Source organism: Pyrus communis, chromosome 8 (genome assembly GCF_041283825.1).
Source record: "Pyrus communis isolate YQ-2024b chromosome 8, ASM4128382v1, whole genome shotgun sequence".
Classification (NCBI taxonomy): domain Eukaryota; kingdom Viridiplantae; phylum Streptophyta; class Magnoliopsida; order Rosales; family Rosaceae; genus Pyrus; species Pyrus communis.
In genome coordinates, this window is record NC_142572.1 from 22,959,974 (window position 1) to 22,982,147 (window position 22,174).

Here is a 22,174-nt window from a genome sequence, read left to right on the forward strand (position 1 = left end):
AGGGCAAATGTTGTTTGTTTGAAATTACTTTAATGCCTCAATTTTTTTTTCTTTTCTCACATTTTTTAGTTATGTATTAAAGGTTATAGTTGTAATTTCATTATTTTTTTTATTGACAAAGTTAGTTCTATTAATATGTAGTTTTAATTAAAAACTAGACATTTACGTTTATTCTTTTTTTCTTGTTTTTTTTTGTTTGTGTTGAGGAACTCGTTTATTCTCTATTTAGCTTCACAATTAATTGACTTTTTTGCTTTGTTTACTTGTTTTATATTAGGATTACGTTATTTTATTAAAATAATAATAGATCCAACTGTTATTGTACCCATAAGAATTTATTTGTTGGACTAAAATTATATTTATATTCCTTATGTGACAACTCGTTCCAAATTTTACGTTTTTATTTTATTTTAAAAGCGTGAATTTACGAAATTGCCCTAGAGGCAAAGACTTTGACTTCCGTTGACCATCGACTTGAGAGATGTGAGACTTATTCTTTAAGTATATCCTCGTAGTACTCTTTGGTACGAACGTATAGGCGAAAGCCGTTTGCGAGTCTGGATTATAACGGTATAGTTACAGACGTTCGAAATTGGTTATTCAAGGTTTAATGATTATTTAAATTAAATCCCCACTTTGTGGGGGAAACCCAAAAATCAGAAATGGAGGGATGAAAGAAAGGAAAAAAAAAAAAAAAAAAGAAGAAAAGGAGGTGGTTTCCGTCCACCCGCACCCACCGCGGGTCCATCTTCCAAGGCCGATTCCGGCCAACTCCGGTGGAGTTTTTGGATACCACCACCACCATCTTGAAGCTCTCATTCCCCTCTACAAAACCCACCCAAGAACCACCTTGATTAACCATGGTATGAGGCAGTTTGAGGCCACGAAAGTTGACGAAAATCAATGGTGCTCCGACCACCCTTTTTGATTTTCCGGCAAATCGGCATTGCAATGGCCGATGCCACCACTTGGGCTTTGTAGCCCATCATCCCAGGAGCAAAACCCAACCAACCTTGACCCCGTTGGACCACCGTAGACGACGAATCGACGTCGGGAAGTTTTAGGCACCCGCCGGCTTCGTGGGCAAAATTGACCATCTTCCGTCCACTTTTGGACTTCGTGGCAGGTATGAAAGTTGCTCCACTCACTGAGATCTTCATTTCTGTGAAGTTTGAGAATTTTTGGAAATAGTTGGATTTTCCGGCGAGTCGGGGCGGCCGACCGCCACCCGCGGCGGCGCGTGGCCAGTGAGCCGCCAATGCTATTTTTAGGCTATGTCGAATGTTTTGAATTCAGTTTTGTCGTTTGAATGACGTAGGTTGATAGTTGGAACCTAAATTCGTTACGATACGTTACTTGATAAAAATGTGAATCGATGATCCGACCGTTGGATCGTCACCAAAATTGGATAGATTATAATACGCAATATTTAAGGATCATAGGAATTTACGGATTGGGAATCCGACTTACGGATCTTCCTGAATTGGATTTGTAAGTTAGTAAAATAAATGTTCACAACCACTTGTTTTAGGCAATTGGCGGAGATCTGACCGTTGGATCGTAATGAAACTTTAATATGTTATTCTAGAAACATATTTTGGATTGTTGGGAGTTGCGGATTGGAAATCTGATATGCGGATCTTCCAGGTCAAGTTATATAGGGTTGTAAACCCTACCGTCGATCTTTGATCGATGGTTGACTTGTGGTCAATGGGTATCAAACTATTTTAGAATGTCGTTGAGGTTGTGTTTTATGTGAATTACGTATTCTTCGGATAAGAGTTCTGAGATGTGATTTGATAATTGGTCACAGGGACCAATCATTCAAGACGTCTCGATGTGTGCGTTAGAGAATCTTAGCGTGGACTCCAGGTGAGTGCATCTTTTCCTTTTTATCGTACATATTATTGAGAGTTCTATCGACACTTTTAAATTGATTAGGCATATTACTTTTATTTATAATTATTGTGAATGCTTGAAGTACTTATATGAACTACGAATGACTTGATCCCTATTTAGGGTACGTAGGCAGTCTAACGAGACGTTAGATGCAGCCATAAAATATTTGAGACAAAATTCTTGCTTGGGAAATTGAGTAATGCGAAGGAAATTGGTAAAGACAAGTTTTAGTTTTGTGAATTAGTTAGTTAAATTAGAGTTAATTGGGTTGTCATGGATAATTATCCCTGAAAATAAGTAGTTTGGGAGTAGGGCGTTACTGATTGTACACTTCACACCATATTTTTTATAATTGAAAATGCTACGACATAGTTGAGTAGTAGATTGCATCATGATATATCCATATGTATATTACTTGCATATAATTATTGGGAATGCTTTTAAGTGCAAAGGTGAACTCAGGACACCCAAGTAAGTTCAGGTGAGTTTATGGTACTAGTTGAATCGATTGCGTTATAGCATGACTACAGTTATGAGTTAGGCAACTTCGATACTATCGTACTGGTTGCCATGAGTTGCACATGTTATATTGAGATGCATTGAGAGCTCATAAACCTGCATCTCGGTGTTAGTACTCCCGCCTGTGGCCAGGGCACAGTCCTTCACGTGATGTTCACCTCCCGCACCTTACGCTCACCTTGGATCCAAGGTAGGTGCACAGTCTTGTCGTACAAACCATTTTAGGTGGTTCCGACTCGTAGGTGATCCGCGATTATTCGCCCAGTCCTCACGTGATCGTAGCACTCGAGCGTATTTATTTACACCCAGTCCTGTCGTACAGACCACTTTAGGTTGTTCCGACTCGTGTGCAGGTATACTTATTGAGCTATATGCTAGCCAAAATTGATGAGATATAAATAAGTCGTACAGGTCACCATAGGTGACTCCGACTTATATGCTAGCCAGGATTGATGAGATATGGATAAGTCGTACATGTCACTATAGGTGACTCCGACTTATATGCTAGCCAGGATTGATGAGATATGGATAAGTCGTACAGGTCACTAGAGAGGACTCCGACTTATATGCTAGCCAAGATTGATGAGATATGGATAAGTCGTACAGGTCACTATAGGTGACTCCGACTTATATGCTAGCCAGGATTAATGAGATATGGATAAGTCGTACAGGTCACTAGAGAGGACTCCGACTTATATGCTAGCCAGGATTGATGATTGATGAGATATGGATAAGTCGTACAGGTCACTAGAGGTGACTCCGACTTATATGCTAGCCATGATTGATGAGATACGGATAAGTTGTACATGTCATTTTAGATGACTCTGACTGATATATCACTTTGTATTGATTTAGTTCATTTGGCCTACTTATTAATGTATGGTGGATTTGATGGCAAACCGTGGTTTTGGTCATTTCTGAGTATGGTTTGGATATATGTATATATGTTGTACTGTCTTATGGAAAACGATACGGGTTTTACATTTAGGGCATTACTTTTAGAGACGTAATAACTTTGGGAAGCTTGGTTTTATTGCTTACTCACACCTTCTGTTTGGTGCCCTCCAGGTTTTAGCTGCTGAGTTTGTATTGACAAGAATCTGTGGTGAATCTTAGTATTAATGGATATTTCTGAGGGTATGATTCTTACCCACACTACTGTACCTTACTTATGCTCTGACATCACGTGTGAAATGGGTTCGCTCTCACTCATAGCGCACTCTGGTACTTAGACACTTTTAGATTCAAATTTATTCACTTTTTATACACTATCACATTTTATGGCTTCGTCACCTTCCAGGTATCGGCCATCACAGCTCAATTCAGGGTCCAAGTAGACTTTCTGGGTCGGGGTGTGTCACCTTAATTGTTTTTCACTAATATTATTAATTATTAGGTAACGAAAACAACTAAAGATTCTATGTATAAAACCACTTAACTATTTAATTAAATAAAAATATTGCGATGGAGAAATTATGTAGTTCTGTCTAAATAATTTGATTCACATTACGTAATTTGCTTAAAATGCAAATTTTATTTTTTCCACTGAGCGGACTTTTAGTATAAGAAGGGAGAATCTGTTTGCCTAAAATCCGACCATTTTGTATAAATCCAAACTATCAAATAAGTCTTGTAGAAAGCAAATTTTAATTTTTTCACTGAGCGGACTTTTAGTATAAGAAGGGAGAACAATGCATATTTCGAGTCTTCTAGATGCATATTTTGATTCTTCTAGCGTGTTCTTTTTTTTTTTTTTTTTTTTTTAAAAAATGTGATAGAACTTCATTGAGAGAGGGAATTAGACACAAAAGTCAACAAGGCAAAAAAAAACTTAACATACAAATTCCTCAACCAACAAATCATCTAAGAACAAAGGTCGATCAAGATTCCAAACACAAGGAGCATCACTTTGAGCGAAGCGAGCAAAGAGGTAGGCTACACTTTCCCTCTTTATAAACAAACACACCCTTAAATAAAAGATTGACTTTAATACGAACAACAATTGTGTTGCAAGAACTATATGTAACAAAATAACGAGTTCACCTAATATAGAGCATAATATAACACGCACTAACAATTTTAGTTGTTAAATTCTTGATTATTGAATCGTTGAGCACACCTCTCACTATTAATTCGCAAGACCCATACTATGGAGAGATTTTTTAATGTTACCGCAACACACGGTGATGCACCACGTGCATAATCTATAAAAAGATTTTGTAGTGTGCTCGGAATGATACTTGAAAATTAAAATTTTTCACTACTTATATAATATATTATGACGTACTACGCTATGATTCAGTCTACGAAAAATTTTCTCCGGACTATGAGGTATGCAAATACTAGAATTTTCGCAAAATTAAAAATGGAAAAGGTGTCACTCCATTATTGGTTAACCTATCAACGTCCATATAGGTCCAACGCATGGTTGCCACTTGTCAACCTCACACTACAAAATCTAGTCAAAAACCGAGTGAAACCCAACCCAATCCCAAACCAACACAAACCGTATATCTAACGGTAATGCCCATACCATGTGCCGTGTCAGATTTTGGACATTGGAATGGACACCGACGCCCCGCTGAGTCAGACACTCTCCCAAATGGATAAGGCCTCCTATTTCGTTAACCCAACCCCCAACTTTTAACCACGGTTAACCACGATGCGAATTTTAACCACGGTTAACCGTGATTTGCATCTTATCCCCAACTTTCTATAAATCCCCAATCTCCCACTCCTTCGGCCACAGATCCGACTCCTACCAATCAAAATTTCGAAGCAAACAACAACAATCTCAAAAATGGCTTCCATATCCTCCTCATCTTTCACTTGCCACTCCTCTCCTCTTTTCTCCGTCGGCAACGACAGCCCCCGCGCTCCTCCCTCCTCCGTCAGCTACCGGCCCCTCCGCGTCTCCGCCTCGTGCGCGTCGACGGTCGAAAGGCCGCGACCCCGCATTGGATCAAGCTCCTCACTGTACGACGTGCTCGGGATTCACGCCGGCGCCACGTGCCAGGAGATCAAGTCGGCGTACCGCAAGTTAGCGAGAGTTTTGCACCCGGACGTTGCGAAATCATCTGCGGACGAGTTCATGAAAGTCCACGAGGCTTACTCCACTCTCTCCGACGCGCAAAAACGCGCCGATTACGACCGCAAGATGATGATCGGACGGCCGAGGACGGGCGTGGCTTCCTCTTACGCTTACGCGACAACAATGTCGTCGTCGACTAGCCGGAGATGGGAAACCGACCAGTGCTGGTAGATTTACAGACATTTCACTCTGAACATATTCCGATCTTCTGTAATTAAGCAAACCTAATTAAGCTAATTATATGGTTAATTAGTGTAATTAGGAAAGCCCGCTACGCGCCTGTCGTTCGGATTGGACGAAGTGCTAGCTAGTGTGTTCGCGTGTGCATATTGTAAGCTGCAGGCGCCATTTTTACAGCCTGAACAGCTAGGGGAAATTATATCCTCCACTTCCACTTCAGCTTGTAACGAAATATAAGATCTAATTTGAAGATGTGGATTGTATTCGATAATTTTTCGTCTTTTGAAATATAACATTAAAAGTTTAAGGTAAAACACTTATCCTTTACAAGTAGCAACTTGGGAAGTGATGCTCAACAAACCTCGGTAACACGCCTTGACAGTCGTCGATACTCGACAGAACACTTGAGCACTGTCGTTGAATCTCGACATCATGCCTCAGCGTCTCTCGAGAAATTTCGATAGCGTGCATTGTAACATGTTGACAACCATTGATAAAGGATAATGGTAGGGAAGCCAAACCTAGCATTACCTGACGAAAATCTAGGTAGCAAGCCTCAATCGTCTGTTGATAGATTTGGACCACCTGCAACTAAAGTGTTTGGGTATTTGTCGATAAAGTTTGACTTGATTCCTCAACATAGATTTTGAGAACATGCGTATGAAGTTGTTAGCATCTGACAAATCTCGAACATCCAAAATGCTTTTTGATGTCAAAAAAACATTTTAGTCATACTGGAACAACTCCCGAACAAGTGGTCAAGTGAAACAGACCAGCCCAAATAACATGGGCTGAGTCTGAAGGGGACCCAATTCAACTATAGGCCGTTTGAAGTCTTTAATAATGGGACTGGGCCTTATCTCATTTATTTATTTATTGAGTAAGTTATAACAATAATTCTTCAACTTTAACTTAATTGAAACGATGGTTCATCAATTGAAAATCAATTACTATTGGTTTCTCAACTCATCAAAACGTGCCACTATAGTTCTTCAATTAAAAATCCATTACCAATGGTCCCGCAACTTTAATCTAAGTGGAGAAATAGTTTCTTAACTTTAACCTAATTGGAGAAATTGTTCCTCGACTTTAAACCAATTGTAGCAATGATTCTTCCAAAATAACTCATTTTTCACAAAATTCTCACGAAATTGATGAAAATGATCATAGCTACACGTTTTGATGAATTGAGGGCCCAATGTTAATAGATTTTTAGTTGATAAAATATTATTCAAGTTTGATTAAAATTGAGGAATAATTACTACAATTTACCATTATTTTTTTAAGACAAGGAAGATACAATGTGTTGCTGGTATAGCAAATCACCAGCGAGAGGGAAAGAGAGGCGATGGCTGCTCACGCGGGACGGCTTCTGAGGCAATGGCCGATGTGGCAGCAGCGTTGCTGCTCAAACGCCGCCTTCCACTACCTTATCTTCTCCCCCTTACTTCCGGTCACCACGAGAACCAACTCCCGTCGTCCGTCTTTGACCACCGTCCACCTGGCCACTCGCGGCGTCCATAAACTATTACGCGGGCTCAGACCGTCCGATTACCAAGACGCCAACACCGCCAGTTCGGGTTCAGGTTCGGATTCGGATGCAGTCACGTACAAGAGCCGCAACGAGTTGAAGCGCCACGCCCGACGCGCCGTCCGTTGGGCTATGGACCTCGCCTCCTTCTCCACCCCTCAAATCAAACGCATTGTCAGGTTCACCCCCCTAAAACTTCAAATTTTGAAAAAAGTCCCTGTACATTTAGTTATTTCGAGTTATGGATTTTAATTTGGTGGGGATGCAGAGTGGCTTCTCTGGACCAAGACGTGTTGGATGCTGTGATCCTAGTGAAGGTGCTTGGTTAGTTTATTATTTTCTGTTCAAACGAGTGTTAGCTATTGATTTCAGCTGTTGCAGCTGAGGTGTTTGTGTTAATGCCGCAGAAACTAGGACCTGATGTTCGAGAAGGGAAGCGAAGGCAGTTCAATTATATTGGTATGTGATGCAACAACTTTGTACCCTGGTTGGAATCTGTTTAATTCAATCATATCTTACATTTGTGTATGCATTGTGAATTTGTGATCTTATCTTACAAAGATATTTTCAATTCGTGTTAAGGGAAACTGCTGCGGGATGTGGAGGCCGACTTGATGGATGCTTTGATTCAGGCTACGAAAGATAGCGATGAAAGTAAGCTGCAAGCTTTATCAGGTCCGGAGACATTGGGGGTTGATGATGTTGCCGACGAAGAAGAAGCGGAAGAAACAGATTGTGAGGAGGAAGACGAGGTACGTTACATTACTTTGTTTGAAATTGTGCAAGAAAGATTACTGGAATTTGGTAAGTTGTTTATGGACATATTTCATCTGATTACTTGAGCATCGAATGCAGGGTTCTCACATTGATGAAGCGACCAGATGGTTTGATGGTCTGATCAGTAAGGACATCAAGATCACCAATGAAGTTTATTCAATTTCGAATGTTGATTTTGACCGTCAGGTAAATTGAATGCCATCTCAACATCAGTGTCTTTAATGTCAAATAATGTGTTTAAACAGTCATAACATGCTTCCTAAGTGTAAAAGGTTTTCAGTTCCATTGCTGCCTCGGTCACTTGTACTTTTGTTTTTCTGCCACATCCTTAATGGAGTGGGATGGTCTGATTAAGTGACACTGTTGATTTCCCGATAAAAGTCCTTTGCGAGGGCTGGTTATGGAGTTGGATTCACTTGAACCACCAGTTTATATTCACTTGAGTCAGTTGATTAACACTCATGCCAATTGTTCGCTTATCGTAAGGGTGCATAGTGTTCTGTTTCTTGCTCTGTGTTGCTAATGCTAGCTTCACTTGACAGGAACTAAGGAAACTTGTCCGAAGTGTGCATTCTAGATTGGAACAGAAGGTTGATTTGGAGGAAAATACGGGAAGGATTGGTGCAGCGAGAGTGAGTGCTGAAAAGGCACTCACCAGGTTCCTTCGTTCCCTTGCTAAACGTAGCCTAGAGATTGATATATGATATTTTACTTTCTATCATTATTCATGTGTCATTACGTAGTATGTCTTAAAGAATGCAATTTTTGAGTGATCAACTTGGCTTGCTTTTTCTTTTCATTATTATTTGATGTCGAGGGGCATCCACGTCAATGCTTGCTTACCAAAAATGCATACGCAGCAAATGTTGACATTGCTATAAAGCGCGTTTGATTAATCAGCTGAGAGAATATGTTTACCAAAAATGCCGACGGAAGCTGGTATTTGTATTGATTGAGGGTTCGTTTAGATATGCTTTTAAAATGACTGAAAGCGTTTTTAAAGAAAATGTTTTTTTTGTTCCAAAAGCACTTTAAGTGCTTTTCCAGAATTTACTTGCATTTTTACTAATAATTGGTTACAAAAATATTTTCACCAAAAACGCTTTCAGTTATTTCAAAAGCACATCCAAACGAACTTTGAATCTTGTGGTAGCACATCTCTAACAATTTTGGAGACAAAACGAGGACTGCTTTTTTATGAAATTAATGTTGTGGTCCTTAAAAAATTTCAATGTGCCTGAAACATGGAACGATACGACATATATTATTATATAAGTAAAAAAAATCTTATTTTTCAAATGTCTGCTCTAGTTGTATAACATCATACGGTGTATGTATTTATGTTTCGAGGGCACTAAAAATCTCCCGTTAACTGGACGACCACCATATGGGGAGTTGGGTAAATTTGCTGTTAATTGGACCACCATGATATGGGGATTTGGCAGTTAGCACTTGGCAGCATCCACCACTAGTGAATTATTTATTGATACTGCTTTAGACAACAGAGACGTTAAAGCATGTCAAAGTTTCAAACCATGCCATAGCATTATTGTATACGCCAGTTTTAGAGGAGAGAGGCTTACTGGAAGTAATTTTGATCGTATTTCAAATTAATAATGTATTGTTTGTGTATTTAATTTTGTTATATGACAATGTATTATTAGTTTGAAAGATTGTTACAATGCATGGAGTCGTATAAACAATTCATTCTGCAGTTTTAGTTTTTAAGTTACTACAATGAAATCTTCCCTTTTGAACATTTTGTCGTCGTTGATAAATTTAGTGTTGAACTGAAAAACGTGGTTTATGTATTTTAATGAATAATATGTGGATGGATATTTCAGATTTAGTTAATTTTTTGCCTAGACGATCTTTAAAAGACTACTTAGAAGATAGACAACTTAGTTTATCGAAAATCAATGTAAGATGAGGAAGAGAAATAAGAAGGTTACTAGGATTTTTCGTGTTGATATGTAGGCATTTTGTATTTGAAGTTGCCGTGATGAACGCAGGAACTCAACTTTCCCTAAACAAACATTATTAATTCTGCAACCCCTTTAACATCAAATTAGAGTCAACGAGCGAAAATGCTTAAGGAAATATGACAAAATTATTCAGGAATCAAAGTAGGGATGCTTAATTAAAAGGATAATTTAAATTAATAAATCGATCGATTAATTTATTCGACACTTAAAACCCGAAGTTTCTCGTTTTCTCCCGTCTCCGGCGTTGAATAATGGTTGCCTTGACTGAGGTTGACACCATGGCAATAAGTCGGAAGGATTTTAAAACCTAAACACGACCAGCCAATGACAGCTTTGTACTACCTTCAACTGTTTCGGCCTAAGGTGGCTAATGGCTCAGATGGTGATTAATGGTCTTAATCATTTTAATTGAGTTTACCTTTTTTTAGTCAAAATGGTTTTGGATATTGGCATAACTTCTCACTTTGGTATCTGATAATGAAAATCGTTAAAAGTGGTCATTGAGTTTGTCCACTGTAAATCATTTTGGTTATTTCGTTATAAATCTGTCAATATTCTCGTTAAATTATCATGTGAACAACCACATTACTACATTTTTAAGGGTATTTTTGCTAAGAGTGGTGCTATCCACACATACATTTTTACCTCCTACACAACCCTTATTAATTATTGTCCTTTAATTTTCATCAGTTTATTTGATCTAACGACTGAAAATTGAGAGGGATGTGTGGACAATATCACCCTTTTGTCAAACTAATCCTTCTACTTCACGAGGATATTAACATATTTCTCATAGAATGACCAAAAAATTTTACGATGGATAAACTTAAGGACCATTTCTCTCAATTTCTAATGTCGGAAATCAAATAGGAGTTATGTCAATCTCAAAAACCATTTTAACTAAAAAAAACCCATTGCTTTTATGAGTAAAATGATCAACAAAAACTAATGAATCTGAGCATGCAGTTGCTTTCTTGTAAGATATTTTCTGGGGAATAGTATCTAATTCTTTCAAAATTATTGCGGTAGTTCAACAATTATATATATATAGGCTTTGTATAAGAGATTTTTCAATGGGAGCGGTACACAGAATGGTACATCACGTGTTACTATACAAATGGTGAGATATATGTATTAAAAAGTTAATAACTTAAAAAGTAAAATATTCCACTGCTTATGTAAAAACACGTGATATACCTTTCGTGTTCTGATCACAATGAAAATTTTCTCGTTTTGTAGAACAGTCTAAGGGAAGTTGAAGCTAACTTTTTAATGGAATTGAGGACATGGAGGATGAGTTTGCTGAAGGCCTACCCCAGCTGGAGGCGAAGGGACGACCCCAATTCAAAGAAGCGCCAATTTTTTCGGTGCCATGCATCAATTAATTTTTAAATGATATATATGTCTGTATTTTTATATGTATACATTCAGACCATTGGTATATTTTTCAGATCGAATCTGATTTGTTCCAGTTTCAATTAAATTAAAATGCAGAAGTCAACCGAAGACTTCTTGAAACTGGCGGTGGCTCATCATCATCAATTGCCAAAATAGCTGGAGCTATTATGCAATTGATGAGGGGTCAGTATCCAAGTCTCAAAAGAAAATTATTGAACATAAAATACCAATTGCACGCCCAAGTAAGGTTTCTACTTCTTTTTTTTTTTTTTTTCTTTTTTCCTTTGTGTAATTCACAAAAATAAACCTGTAAACGGGTTAGGTTCAACCCGATCTATTAAGTTGGGTCATCCGAATCTGACCCGTTAAGCTAACGGATTATTCGATTTACCCGTTAACAATTATTATTATTATTACTTTTTGTTGTTAAGACTTTACTAAAATTACTAAAACATCCTCAACTAACAGGTGTTAACGGATCTAACAAGTTGACCCAAAGTGACCCGACCCGTTAAACATCTACCCAAATATTAATATTAATGGAACAGGTTGGATTGGGTTAACGGGTCGAATCCAAAATGCCAAGTCTACACAAAAGGTTTCTTTGCTTTAAAGTGTGAGTTGATCGTGAATCATGCATGGGAAATAATTGTACCTTTTTTCTTATAAAAAACCATTTTTACATATATGAGCGACTATCAATCATGCATAGGAAACAATTGTACCTTTTTTCGTAAAAATCATTTTTACGAAAAACCTCTGGTACTGTTCACTTTAACGAAAAATCATATTTTTACACTAAACAATCAATCCTGATACTATTCACTTTATCCTTTATTTTGTCTTTATCATTAAAACTCAAAGTTTTCAAACCCTTTTCATTAGTTTTCATAAGGTTTAATTCCTTCTAACCTGGTTGGATACACGCGTGTGGATGCAATGGTTTTATATTTCACAAATTTTGGTTGTGAAAAATACCAACTCCCATTTCTTCAAAAAGAAATGATTAAGAAATTTTTGTACAAAGTAAAGATAGGACCATGGGAAATGAATTTGCCAATAGATATTTGGGAGCTTCCGGACGGTTCAAAGCAGCTTTATTCTCTTCCTCAAAACAGTAATTATATAATATTAAAATAAAATATGTACTTATTAAGAGAAATTATTTTACCATCATTTTTCATACAGGTAAGCGAAATCATGATGTTTTTTAGATAGTTTGAATAAACTGAAACGGTTGCACTTGAGGAAAACGTGAGAAAAGGTAGACGGTTGTTCACACACACACAGTTTGTGCTCTCTGCATTTTCTTTATAAGAATTGCATTTTTTAGTACATTTGTAATGATGTCCGCACGCCGGGATCCCTTTTGTAGATCATGACTAGGATGTATTGGATCTATTCAGATTATCATATTTGACTTGTCAATCTATATTTGATCCAAATTAAATTAGATCATTATCGGATTTAATTTAAGAATTAATTTTTTTTTAAATAACATTATTGTATTTGTCTATTATTCATTAGACAATCCGATAGTTCTAATGACGTTACTTACAAAGTATAATACCTAACAAATAATATAGAAAATAGATAATATGTTATATTGAGTTGAATCATATCAATCTTGATACGTATCTAGACCATTTATAATAGGATTACTGAAAAATCGAACTGTAAGTCTCATTCTACAACATTTTCTTCTTTTTTTTTTTTTTTTTTAATAATTGATATTATCTATAAAAGGGAGGGGATGAATTTAGCCTCATAATAGATTCATAATAATGTGACTTAAATTCGTTTTTGACGAAGATCGAACCTAAACGATATTATATTTTGTTAATTATAATAAATTTGAGTCAATCCGAATCAAAATATATAATAATAATATATGAAAATATGCACCCATCAACCATGTGGCTATCCGGCCAAAGATCCATCCAATGCGACCAGAAGGGGAAGGGTAGGGGATAGAAAATAGGACAAAAACATATTACTCCGCCAGAAGGACAGACACATACACGCACTAGAGAATGTAAGCTAATAACAATAAGTGGTCTGTCACGCTTCACACACAATAATGTTGTTTTGAGTGATCAGCTTGGCTTGCTTTTTATTTTCATTTATTATTTGATGTGGAGGGGCACCCGCCCCGGCAACATTGTGTTCCACTTCATATGCGCCTCTCACAACAATCGGTATGTGGATTGTGGACAGACAAGTTTTTATCCTCGTTTTCAAGGTTGTTTGCTGGTACTGACAACAAAAAGAAACAAATCAATTTAAAATGGTCAAAGGTACGGGGGATTTTATTTTTTTGAAGATTTTGAGAGGTGGATTGTTCCAGAAGATGGAGAATAACAAACTTGCCAACCTAGAGAGCAGGGGTTTTTCTTTTCTTTGGTCTTAGATGTCATTTTACAAGAGAGTCATTTCTCGTTTTGTAAAACAGTCTAAGGGAAGTTGAAGCTAACCTTTTATGTGACATCCCGTCTCGGAACTTTCGAAACGCACGTGTGAATTTACGATGTTGCCCCTAGTTCGTTTTTGGCACGTTGTGGGTTGTTTGTGTGGGGTGGCAGGTGTTGGACAACTCACACACACACTGCCACACTCTCCCTCTCCCTCTGCCTCTGTCCCGTGTCTCTCTCTCTCTCTCTTCCCTTCTTCTTCTTCTTCCTTCTACGTACGGACAAACATCAAAAGCACCCAAACCATCACAGATCGAAGGAACCAATTACACCATCCAACTCGTGAGGTCGAGGCGAGCTCAGCCATACCATTTTCAGGTGAGGAATACTTCGTTTTCACGTCGATTCGACGACGTCCGTTTAGAGTACTGTTCATGCAAAATTTATACATTGAGTTTTTGGGCTTTTGAAGCTTGTAGTTGTGTTGGTGAGGTCCCAAGGAGCCTCGGAGTGCTTCGTTGGACAAAATTGGACGTCGGGATCGTCCTGTTCGAAGTTGGCCGAGCTTGGAGTTTTTGCACAGGTATAATCTCTTAGTTTTAGCCCTTAAAACTTGTTGGGACATGTTCTACTAGTCTAGGGCTTTCATTTGATCCAAGAATCACGAAAAACGGATGAAAAATGAGCGAGAAAACCTAAGTTGCAGGTTTTCCCAGTTTCCGGCGCCGGCGACGTCGCCGGCGATCGAATGAAGAAGGCGATGGAATATTCCGTCAATTCTGACGGAATATTCCTAACGCCGTTAATGGATCCGGTTAGTTTTAACGGAATATTCCGTCAGTTTAACGGAATATTCCTGACGGCGTCTGTTGACACCGTCAGTGTGCCTGGCACGTGGCCGCGCGTGGAGGGCGCGTAGGTCCGTGCCTGTGCTGGCGCGTGGGGGCGCGTGTGGGGTCCAAAAATTATTTTAAAAATATGGTTGTGATCCTGAGGTTGTGTAGAGCACGTGGGTATATTCATTTGTCCATTTTGAGCAATGTATGAGAAGTTATTACGAGAAACGGGTTATGTGCTTTAAAGTTAACGTTTTTATAGTTGTTTCGCATTTAGGTGACACGTACCCAGAGGACGAGCGTGCACACGCGAGACAGGGGGGCTACAACCCTTCTACATACCAGTGAGTGGGTTTTTGTTTTCCGTATATACCTATATACATTTATATTCCCAGAAATTGTTTAAAAAGGATTAATTACATTATGCCATGCACTTTATTATTATCGTTTACGCATTATTGCATGCATTATTAGTGGCATACATATACATATGCATATTGGGTGCTGTGGACGCGCAGGTAAGTGCCAGGTAAGTGACATTCACGTTTATGTTTCAGTAGTGGTTTGAGATGCCTAGAGAGCTCATAACCTGCACCCCCGATGTTAGTGCTCCCGCCCAGAGTAGGGCACAGTCCTTCACGTGATGTTCACCTCCCGCACCACACGCTCAGCTTGGATCCAAGCTAGGTGCATAGGCTTGTCGTACAGACCACATTAGGTGGTTCCGACTCGTAGGTGACCCGCGATTAGTCGCACAGTCTTCACGTGATCGTAGCACTAGAGCGTATATATATATATATATATATGTTACACCCAGGCCTGTCGTACAGACCACCTTGAGTGGTTCCGACTCGTGGGCAGGTTCAGTTTTAGAGTTGAGATTTGAGCTCTAGATGCAGCCGTACAGGTCACGTTAGGTGACTCCGGCTGCCAGATGTTATGATGTTGATATGATTTATACCTGGGCACTTACATTTATATTGAGGCTTTGGCATGGCATATCTTTAGCATGATTGGCATATCCTTGAGCATGTTGTGCATGTTTATACATATGTACATATGTTTATTTTCTGGGAAGTATACAGGTTTTACGGCGAGGGGTTAGATTGTATTTTGCTAAATGGTTTTCAAAGAGCTTTGTTTTTGCCCACTCACGCTTTTGTTTTGCGCCCCTCCAGGTTCTAGTTGCTTAGCCGTTGCGGTGGTTTCCCTTGAGAGCTTTTCGGCGTTCTGACAGACACTCCACTTTGTAGGGTCGCCTTCGGGCGTACTACTGTTACCGTTTTTGTTTGGACTGCTTTAGACCTGCTCTGATTTTGTATATCACTTACTAGCACTTATATTAGTACCTTGTATGCTAGTTTTGAATTATTCGTACTTTTATATTACTACTTTATTAGCTTCCGCACGTGCACATGGCTACGTCACCTTTGTGTGACGGCCAGCACGCTCCGATCTCGATCAGGGTGTGTCAGTTTGGTATCAGAGCCTAGGTTTGGCAGTCCTGTGTCCTTGTGAGTATTCTAATGATTTTGGTGTCTTCTGTCAGAACTATGCCGCCTCGTCGGGAACCCCGTCGCTCTTCTGAGCCTATTTTCCCCGATATTACTCAGTTGGGGGAAGCTTTTGCTACAGCCCTTCAGTCAGTGATGCGCCCTCCCCAGAGGACTCCTCTGGAGACCATGTACAATCTGAAGTTGGATAAGTTTAAGGGCAGTGAGGGGCCCGAGAGCGCAGAGCGCTGGCTAGAACAGATAGAGAAGACTTTCCGGGTGCTGCATAATCAGGGGAACTTGCCTATGGAGAGGTGGGTCGAGACGACCGCTTGGTTTCTAGATACGGAGTCGGCAGCTTGGTGGGAGCAGGAGCTTCGTAGGTTGACTCCGGATCAGAGGATTGATTGGAATGTTTTTACGGGGTTGTTTAGGAGAAGGTATGTGCCCCCTGAGTATATTGACCGTAAGAAACAGGAGTTTTCCGAACTGAAACAGCGGAAGATGTCAACGAATGAATACTACCGTAAGTTTACGGACTTGTCCCGTTATCACCCTAATGTTGCTGGTAATCCGGCGGAGATGCTCCGTCTTTTCCGTTTGGGCACTAGGAAGAAGTGGCGTTCCATGGCGTCTACTGTCCACAGCGAGACTTACCGGGACTTCTATGAGATATTGCTGAGGATCGAGGATTCGGAGAATATGTCTAGCGATACTGATGAAGAGAAGGACAACAACCAGAAGAAAGATGACAAAGGAAAAGGTCAGGCATCGCTCGGGCCCCGTCAGACTCAGAACTTCAAGAGAGGTGGATCTAGTTCTAGTTCTTCGAGTGGTGGCTTCAGTGCCACTGGACAGGGTCGTGGAGGTAGATTTTCTGGTGGCGCTAGAGGCCAGAGACAGGGCGATGATGGGCGAGGCAGAGCCCCTATTTGTCGCAGGTGTAACAACCGGCATTTCGGTGAGTGTAGACGTGGTAGCAACGGGTGCTTCACATGTGGACAGGTGGGACATAGAGCGGCGAATTGTCCCCAGGGTCAGCAGCAGCAGAAACCACATTAGACCTTTATGCCACCACCTGCACCACTCCAGCAGATTCAGGGTACTAGTAGTTACGGCCAGACGGGTCGAGGTGGTGCTTACCACTATCAGGGTGATGCTGTCCCTTATGCTCCGGGGCAGTATCAGTATCCCCAGGATCCCTATTCCCAGGGTGGCTATCCCCAGTATTCGGGCGGCTATATGCCGTATCCTTCAGCCCCAGCGGGTGGTTCACAGTGGTATCAGGGATGACAGTATCAGCAGGGGGAGATTGCCACTAGCAGTGCAGGGTCTTCGAGACAGTCGGGCCAGCCCAGTCAGGGGTGTGGTGCTCAGGGACGCGGCGTTCAGGCGAGCTGAGGCCGCGGCGGGCGTCAGCAGGGACAGGGGCGTCTTCACAATATTTCTCTGCAGGACGCTCAGAACAACCCAGACTTGATTATGGGTACGTTGAACATTCTTGGTTGTTTTGCTAGAGTCTTAATTGATTGTGGAGCTACACATTCCGTAATTTCTCATACGTTTGCTCAAGTGACGCAACCTCGCCCCACACCTCTAGGGTATGATTTAGAGGTTGTTATGCCTAGAGGAGAGAGTTGTGTCATAGATTGTGTGTACCCAGGATGTCCAGTGATCGTAGAGGGAGTTGCTTTGTCAGCCGATCTTATCCCGTTAGATATTGTGGACTTTGATGTGATTCTGGGCACGGACTGGTTGCACTTCTATCGTGCCAACATTGACTGTTACGGGAAAGTAGTTACGTTTCACCGACCTGGACTACCTGTGGTTACTTTCGTGGGTGAGCAGAGTGGGGTGAGACATGGCGTTATTTCGGCGCTGCGAGCGAAGAAGTTGTTAACTAAGGGTTGTCAGGGGTATCTGGCTCATGTGGTGCTAGAAGAGACTGTTACTAGCAGAATGGAGGATGTGAGGGTGGTCAGACATTTCCCTGATGTATTCCCCGAGGATTTACCTGGTTTACCCCCAGTTCGAGACGTAGAGTTCACTATTGAATTACTTCCAGGTACCAATCCCATTTCTTTAACTCCTTATCGTATGGCTCCCGCAGAGTTAAGAGAATTGAAAGTTCAGCTGCAAGAGTTAGTGGATAAGGGATTTATCCAGCCTAGTACTTCGCCTTGGGGCGCTCCAGTGCTGTTTGTGAGGAAGAAGGATGGAACTTTGAGGCTGTGCATCGATTACAGGCAACTCAATCGGGTGACGATTAAAAACCGTTATCCATTGCCTCGTATCGATGATTTGTTCGATCAGCTGAGAGGTGCTTGTGTGTTTTCTAAGATAGACTTGAGGTTTGGGTACTATCAGCTGAAGATCAGTAGGGATGATGTCCCTAAGACGGCGTTCAGGACTCGTTACGGTCATTACGAGTTTCTGGTTATGCCATTTGGGTTGACGAATGCACCAGCCGCCTTTATGGATTTGATGAACCGAGTATTCCAGCCTTACTTGGATAGATTTGTCATTGTCTTCATTGACGATATTCTGGTGTATTCTAAGTCGAAAGCGGAGCATGTTCGACATCTTACTTTGGTGTTAAAGAGGTTGAGGGAACACCAACTATATGCTAAGTTTAGCAAGTGCCAGTTCTGGTTAGCCCAAGTTGCGTTCTTGGGGCACGTCATTTCTGCTCAGGGTATTTTGGTTGACCCTCAGAAGGTTGCAGCGGTAGAGAGTTGGGAGCAACCGCGAACCGTCACCGAGGTGAGAAGTTTCCTTGGATTGGCAGGGTATTATCGGAGATTCGTTAAGGATTTTTCGGTGATTGCCTTACCACTGACGAGGTTAACGAGGAAGGATGTTAAATTTGAGTGGGATGATAGGTGTGAGCGGAGTTTCCAACAGTTGAAGCATTGTCTCACTCATGCACCTGTTTTGGCATTCCCAGACGATAGTGGTGATTTCGAGGTTTATAGCGATGCTTCCTTGAATGGTCTGGGATGTGTATTGATGCAGCATGGTAGGGTGATTGCTTATGCTTCGCGGCAGTTGAAACCCCATGAGATGAATTACCCTACACATGATTTGGAGTTGGCTGCTATCATTTTTGCGTTGAAGTTGTGGAGGCACTATCTTTACGGAGAAAAGTGCAGGATCTTTACAGATCACAAGAGTCTCCAGTATCTTTTTACACAGAAGGAGCTTAATCTTTGCCAGCGGAGGTGGTTGGAGTTGCTCAGCGATTACGATTGCACGATTGATTATCATCCTGGTCGTGCGAATGTAGTGGCTGATGCACTTAGCAGGAAGTCACAGGGCCGTATTAACGCGTTGTACGCTAGTCGTGTTCCTCTTTTGGTGGACTTGCGTACTACGGGAGTAAGGCTAGAAGCCGAAGATCCAGATGTGGCATTACTTGCTAATTTCCAAGTTAGGCCGATACTTGTTGATCGGGTGCTTGAAGCCCAAGTAGCTGATCAGGAGACTCAAGAACTTATTCAAGCTCGGGATCAAAGAAAGAGGCGAGACCTCAGAGTTCGTGATTCGGATGGCATGTTGATGCTAGAAGGTAGAATGTTCGTGCCTAAGAGTGTGGAGTTGAAGAAAGAAATTCTCGATGAAGCGCATATCTCGGCTTATGCCATGCATCTAGGAGCTACGAAAATGTATCATACCATTCGACCATTTTATTATTGGCCGGGTATGAAGAGGGAGATAGCCGAGTATGTGAGCAGATGTGCTGTTTGTCAGCAAGTTAAAGCAGAGAGGAAGAAGCCGTTTGGGTTGTTGCAGCCGCTTCCCGTTCCCGAATGGAAATGGGAAAATATCACCATGGATTTTGTGTACAAGCTCCCACGTACACATAATGGCTTTGACGGCATTTGGGTGATCGTTGATCGACTCACTAAGTCGGCTCATTTTATTCCGGTAAGAGAGAAGTATTCTTTGAGCCGGTTAGCGGAGTTGTTTATCTCGAAGGTTGTAAAGTATCATGGTGTCCCCGTGAGTATTGTTTCGGATCGAGATCCGCGATTTACATCGAAGTTTTGGGTAGCTTTCCAGGAAGCTTTGGGCGCGAGATTACTTTACAGTACGGCGTATCATCCACAGACAAACGGATAGTCAGAGAGAACTATTCAGACCTTGGAGGATATGCTGCGAGCTTCGGTGTTGCAGTTTGGTGACGCTTGGCACCAGCGGTTAGATTTGATGGAATTTTCTTACAACAACAGTTTTCATTCAAGCATTGGCATGGCGCCATTTGAGGCCTTGTGTGGCAGAGCTTGTCGCACACCGTTGTGTTGGTCAGAGGTTGGAGAAAGAGTCTTAGTAGGTCCAGAGATTGTTGAGGAGACTACTCAGAATGTTCAGGTGATCAAGTCTAACCTGAAAGCAGCTCAGGACAGGCAGAAGAGTCTAGCGGATCGGCATGCTACGGACAGAACATATGAGGTCGGAGATTGGGTATTTCTGAAGCTTTCACCGTGGAGGGGTGTTGTGCGGTTCGGAAAGAAGGGGAAGTTGAGTCCCAGGTACATCGGACCTTACGTGGTCACAGAACGAGTTGGTGAGGTAGCTTACAGGTTGGAGTTACCTCCGGAGTTGGCTAGAGTGCATAATGTTTTTCACGTGTCTATGCTCCGACACTATGTTGCTGATCCATCTCATGTGATACCTCCTCAACCACTTGAGATTAATCCAGATTTGATGTATGATGAGGAACCGGTGACGATCATTGATTGGAAAGAGAAGGTTCTGAGAAGCAAGACAGTAAATTTGGTGAAGGTTTTGTGGAGGAACCATTCAGTTGAGGAAGCAACGTGGGAGATGGAAGATCGAATGAGGGATTTGTATCCTCGTTTGTTCTTTGACCACTAGGGGCTGTTACTTGGTTGTTTTGAATTTCGGGACGAAATTCTATTAAGGAGGGAAGGTTGTGACATCCCGTCCCGGAACTTTCGAAACGCACGTGTGAATTTACGATGTTGCCCCTAGTTCGTTTTTGGCACGTTGTGGGTTGTTTGTGTGGGGTGGCAGGTGTTGGACAACTCACACACACATTGCCACACTCTCCCTCTCCCTCTGCCTCTGTCCCGTGTCTCTCTCTCTCTCTCTTCCCTTCTTCTTCTTCTTCCTTCTACGTACGGACAAACATCAAAAGCACCCAAACCATCACAGATCGAAGGAACCAATTACACCATCCAACTCGTGAGGTCGAGGCGAGCTCAGCCATACCATTTTCAGGTGAGGAATACTTCGTTTTCACGTCGATTCGACGACGTCCGTTTAGAGTACTGTTCATGCAAAATTTATACATTGAGTTTTTGGGCTTTTGAAGCTTGTAGTTGTGTTGGTGAGGTCCCAAGGAGCCTCGGAGTGCTTCGTTGGACAAAATTGGACGTCGGGATCGTCCTGTTCGAAGTTGGCCGAGCTTGGAGTTTTTGCACAGGTATAATCTCTTAGTTTTAGCCCTTAAAACTTGTTGGGACATGTTCTACTAGTCTAGGGCTTTCATTTGATCCAAGAATCACGAAAAACGAATGAAAAATGAGCGAGAAAACCTAAGTTGCAGGTTTTCCCAGTTTCCGGCGCCGGCGACGTCGCCGGCGATCGAATGAAGAAGGCGACGGAATATTCCGTCAATTCTAACGGAATATTCCTAACGCCGTTAACGGATCCGGTTAGTTTTAACGGAATATTCCGTCAGTTTAACGGAATATTCCTGACGGCGTCTGTTGACACCGTCAGTGTGCCTGGCATGTGGCCGCGCGTGGGGGGCGCGTAGGTCCGTGCCTGTGCTGGCGCGTGGGGGCGCGTGTGGGGTCCAAAAATTATTTTAAAAATATGGTTGTGATCCTGAGGTTGTGTAGAGCACGTGGGTATATTCATTTGTCCATTTTGAGCAATGTATGAGAAGTTATTACGAGAAACGGGTTATGTGCTTTAAAGTTAACGTTTTTATAGTTGTTTCGCATTTAGGTGACACGTACCCAGAGGACGAGCGTGCACACGCGAGACAGGGGGTTTACGACCCTTCTACATACCAGTAAGTGG

The 22,174-nt window shown here is 41.4% G+C and overlaps 2 protein-coding genes and 1 long non-coding RNA gene across 3 annotated transcripts; all 3 read left to right on the top strand.

The window, feature by feature from the left end:
* The first annotated feature begins 678 nt into the window (after positions 1-678).
* Positions 679-3,701, top strand: LOC148695386 (uncharacterized). Its single transcript, XR_015965760.1, has 3 exons — positions 679-1,126; positions 1,814-1,872; positions 3,487-3,701. It is a non-coding gene; the product is annotated as an uncharacterized LOC148695386 (long non-coding RNA).
* A 1,443-nt stretch (positions 3,702-5,144) lies between these two features.
* On the top strand, positions 5,145-5,960 carry LOC137718031 (chaperone protein dnaJ 11, chloroplastic). The gene has a single exon (XM_068457551.2). The coding sequence runs from the start codon at positions 5,219-5,221 to the stop codon at positions 5,678-5,680; it is 462 nt and encodes a 153-aa protein (XP_068313652.2). The 5' UTR covers positions 5,145-5,218; the 3' UTR covers positions 5,681-5,960.
* A 1,014-nt stretch (positions 5,961-6,974) lies between these two features.
* On the top strand, positions 6,975-8,799 carry LOC137718522 (uncharacterized). Its single transcript, XM_068458078.2, has 6 exons — positions 6,975-7,399; positions 7,489-7,537; positions 7,628-7,679; positions 7,803-7,972; positions 8,076-8,183; positions 8,540-8,799. The coding sequence occupies exons 1-6, from the start codon at positions 7,038-7,040 to the stop codon at positions 8,699-8,701; spliced, it is 903 nt and encodes a 300-aa protein (XP_068314179.2). The 5' UTR covers positions 6,975-7,037; the 3' UTR covers positions 8,702-8,799.
* Positions 8,800-22,174: the final 13,375 nt, after the last annotated feature.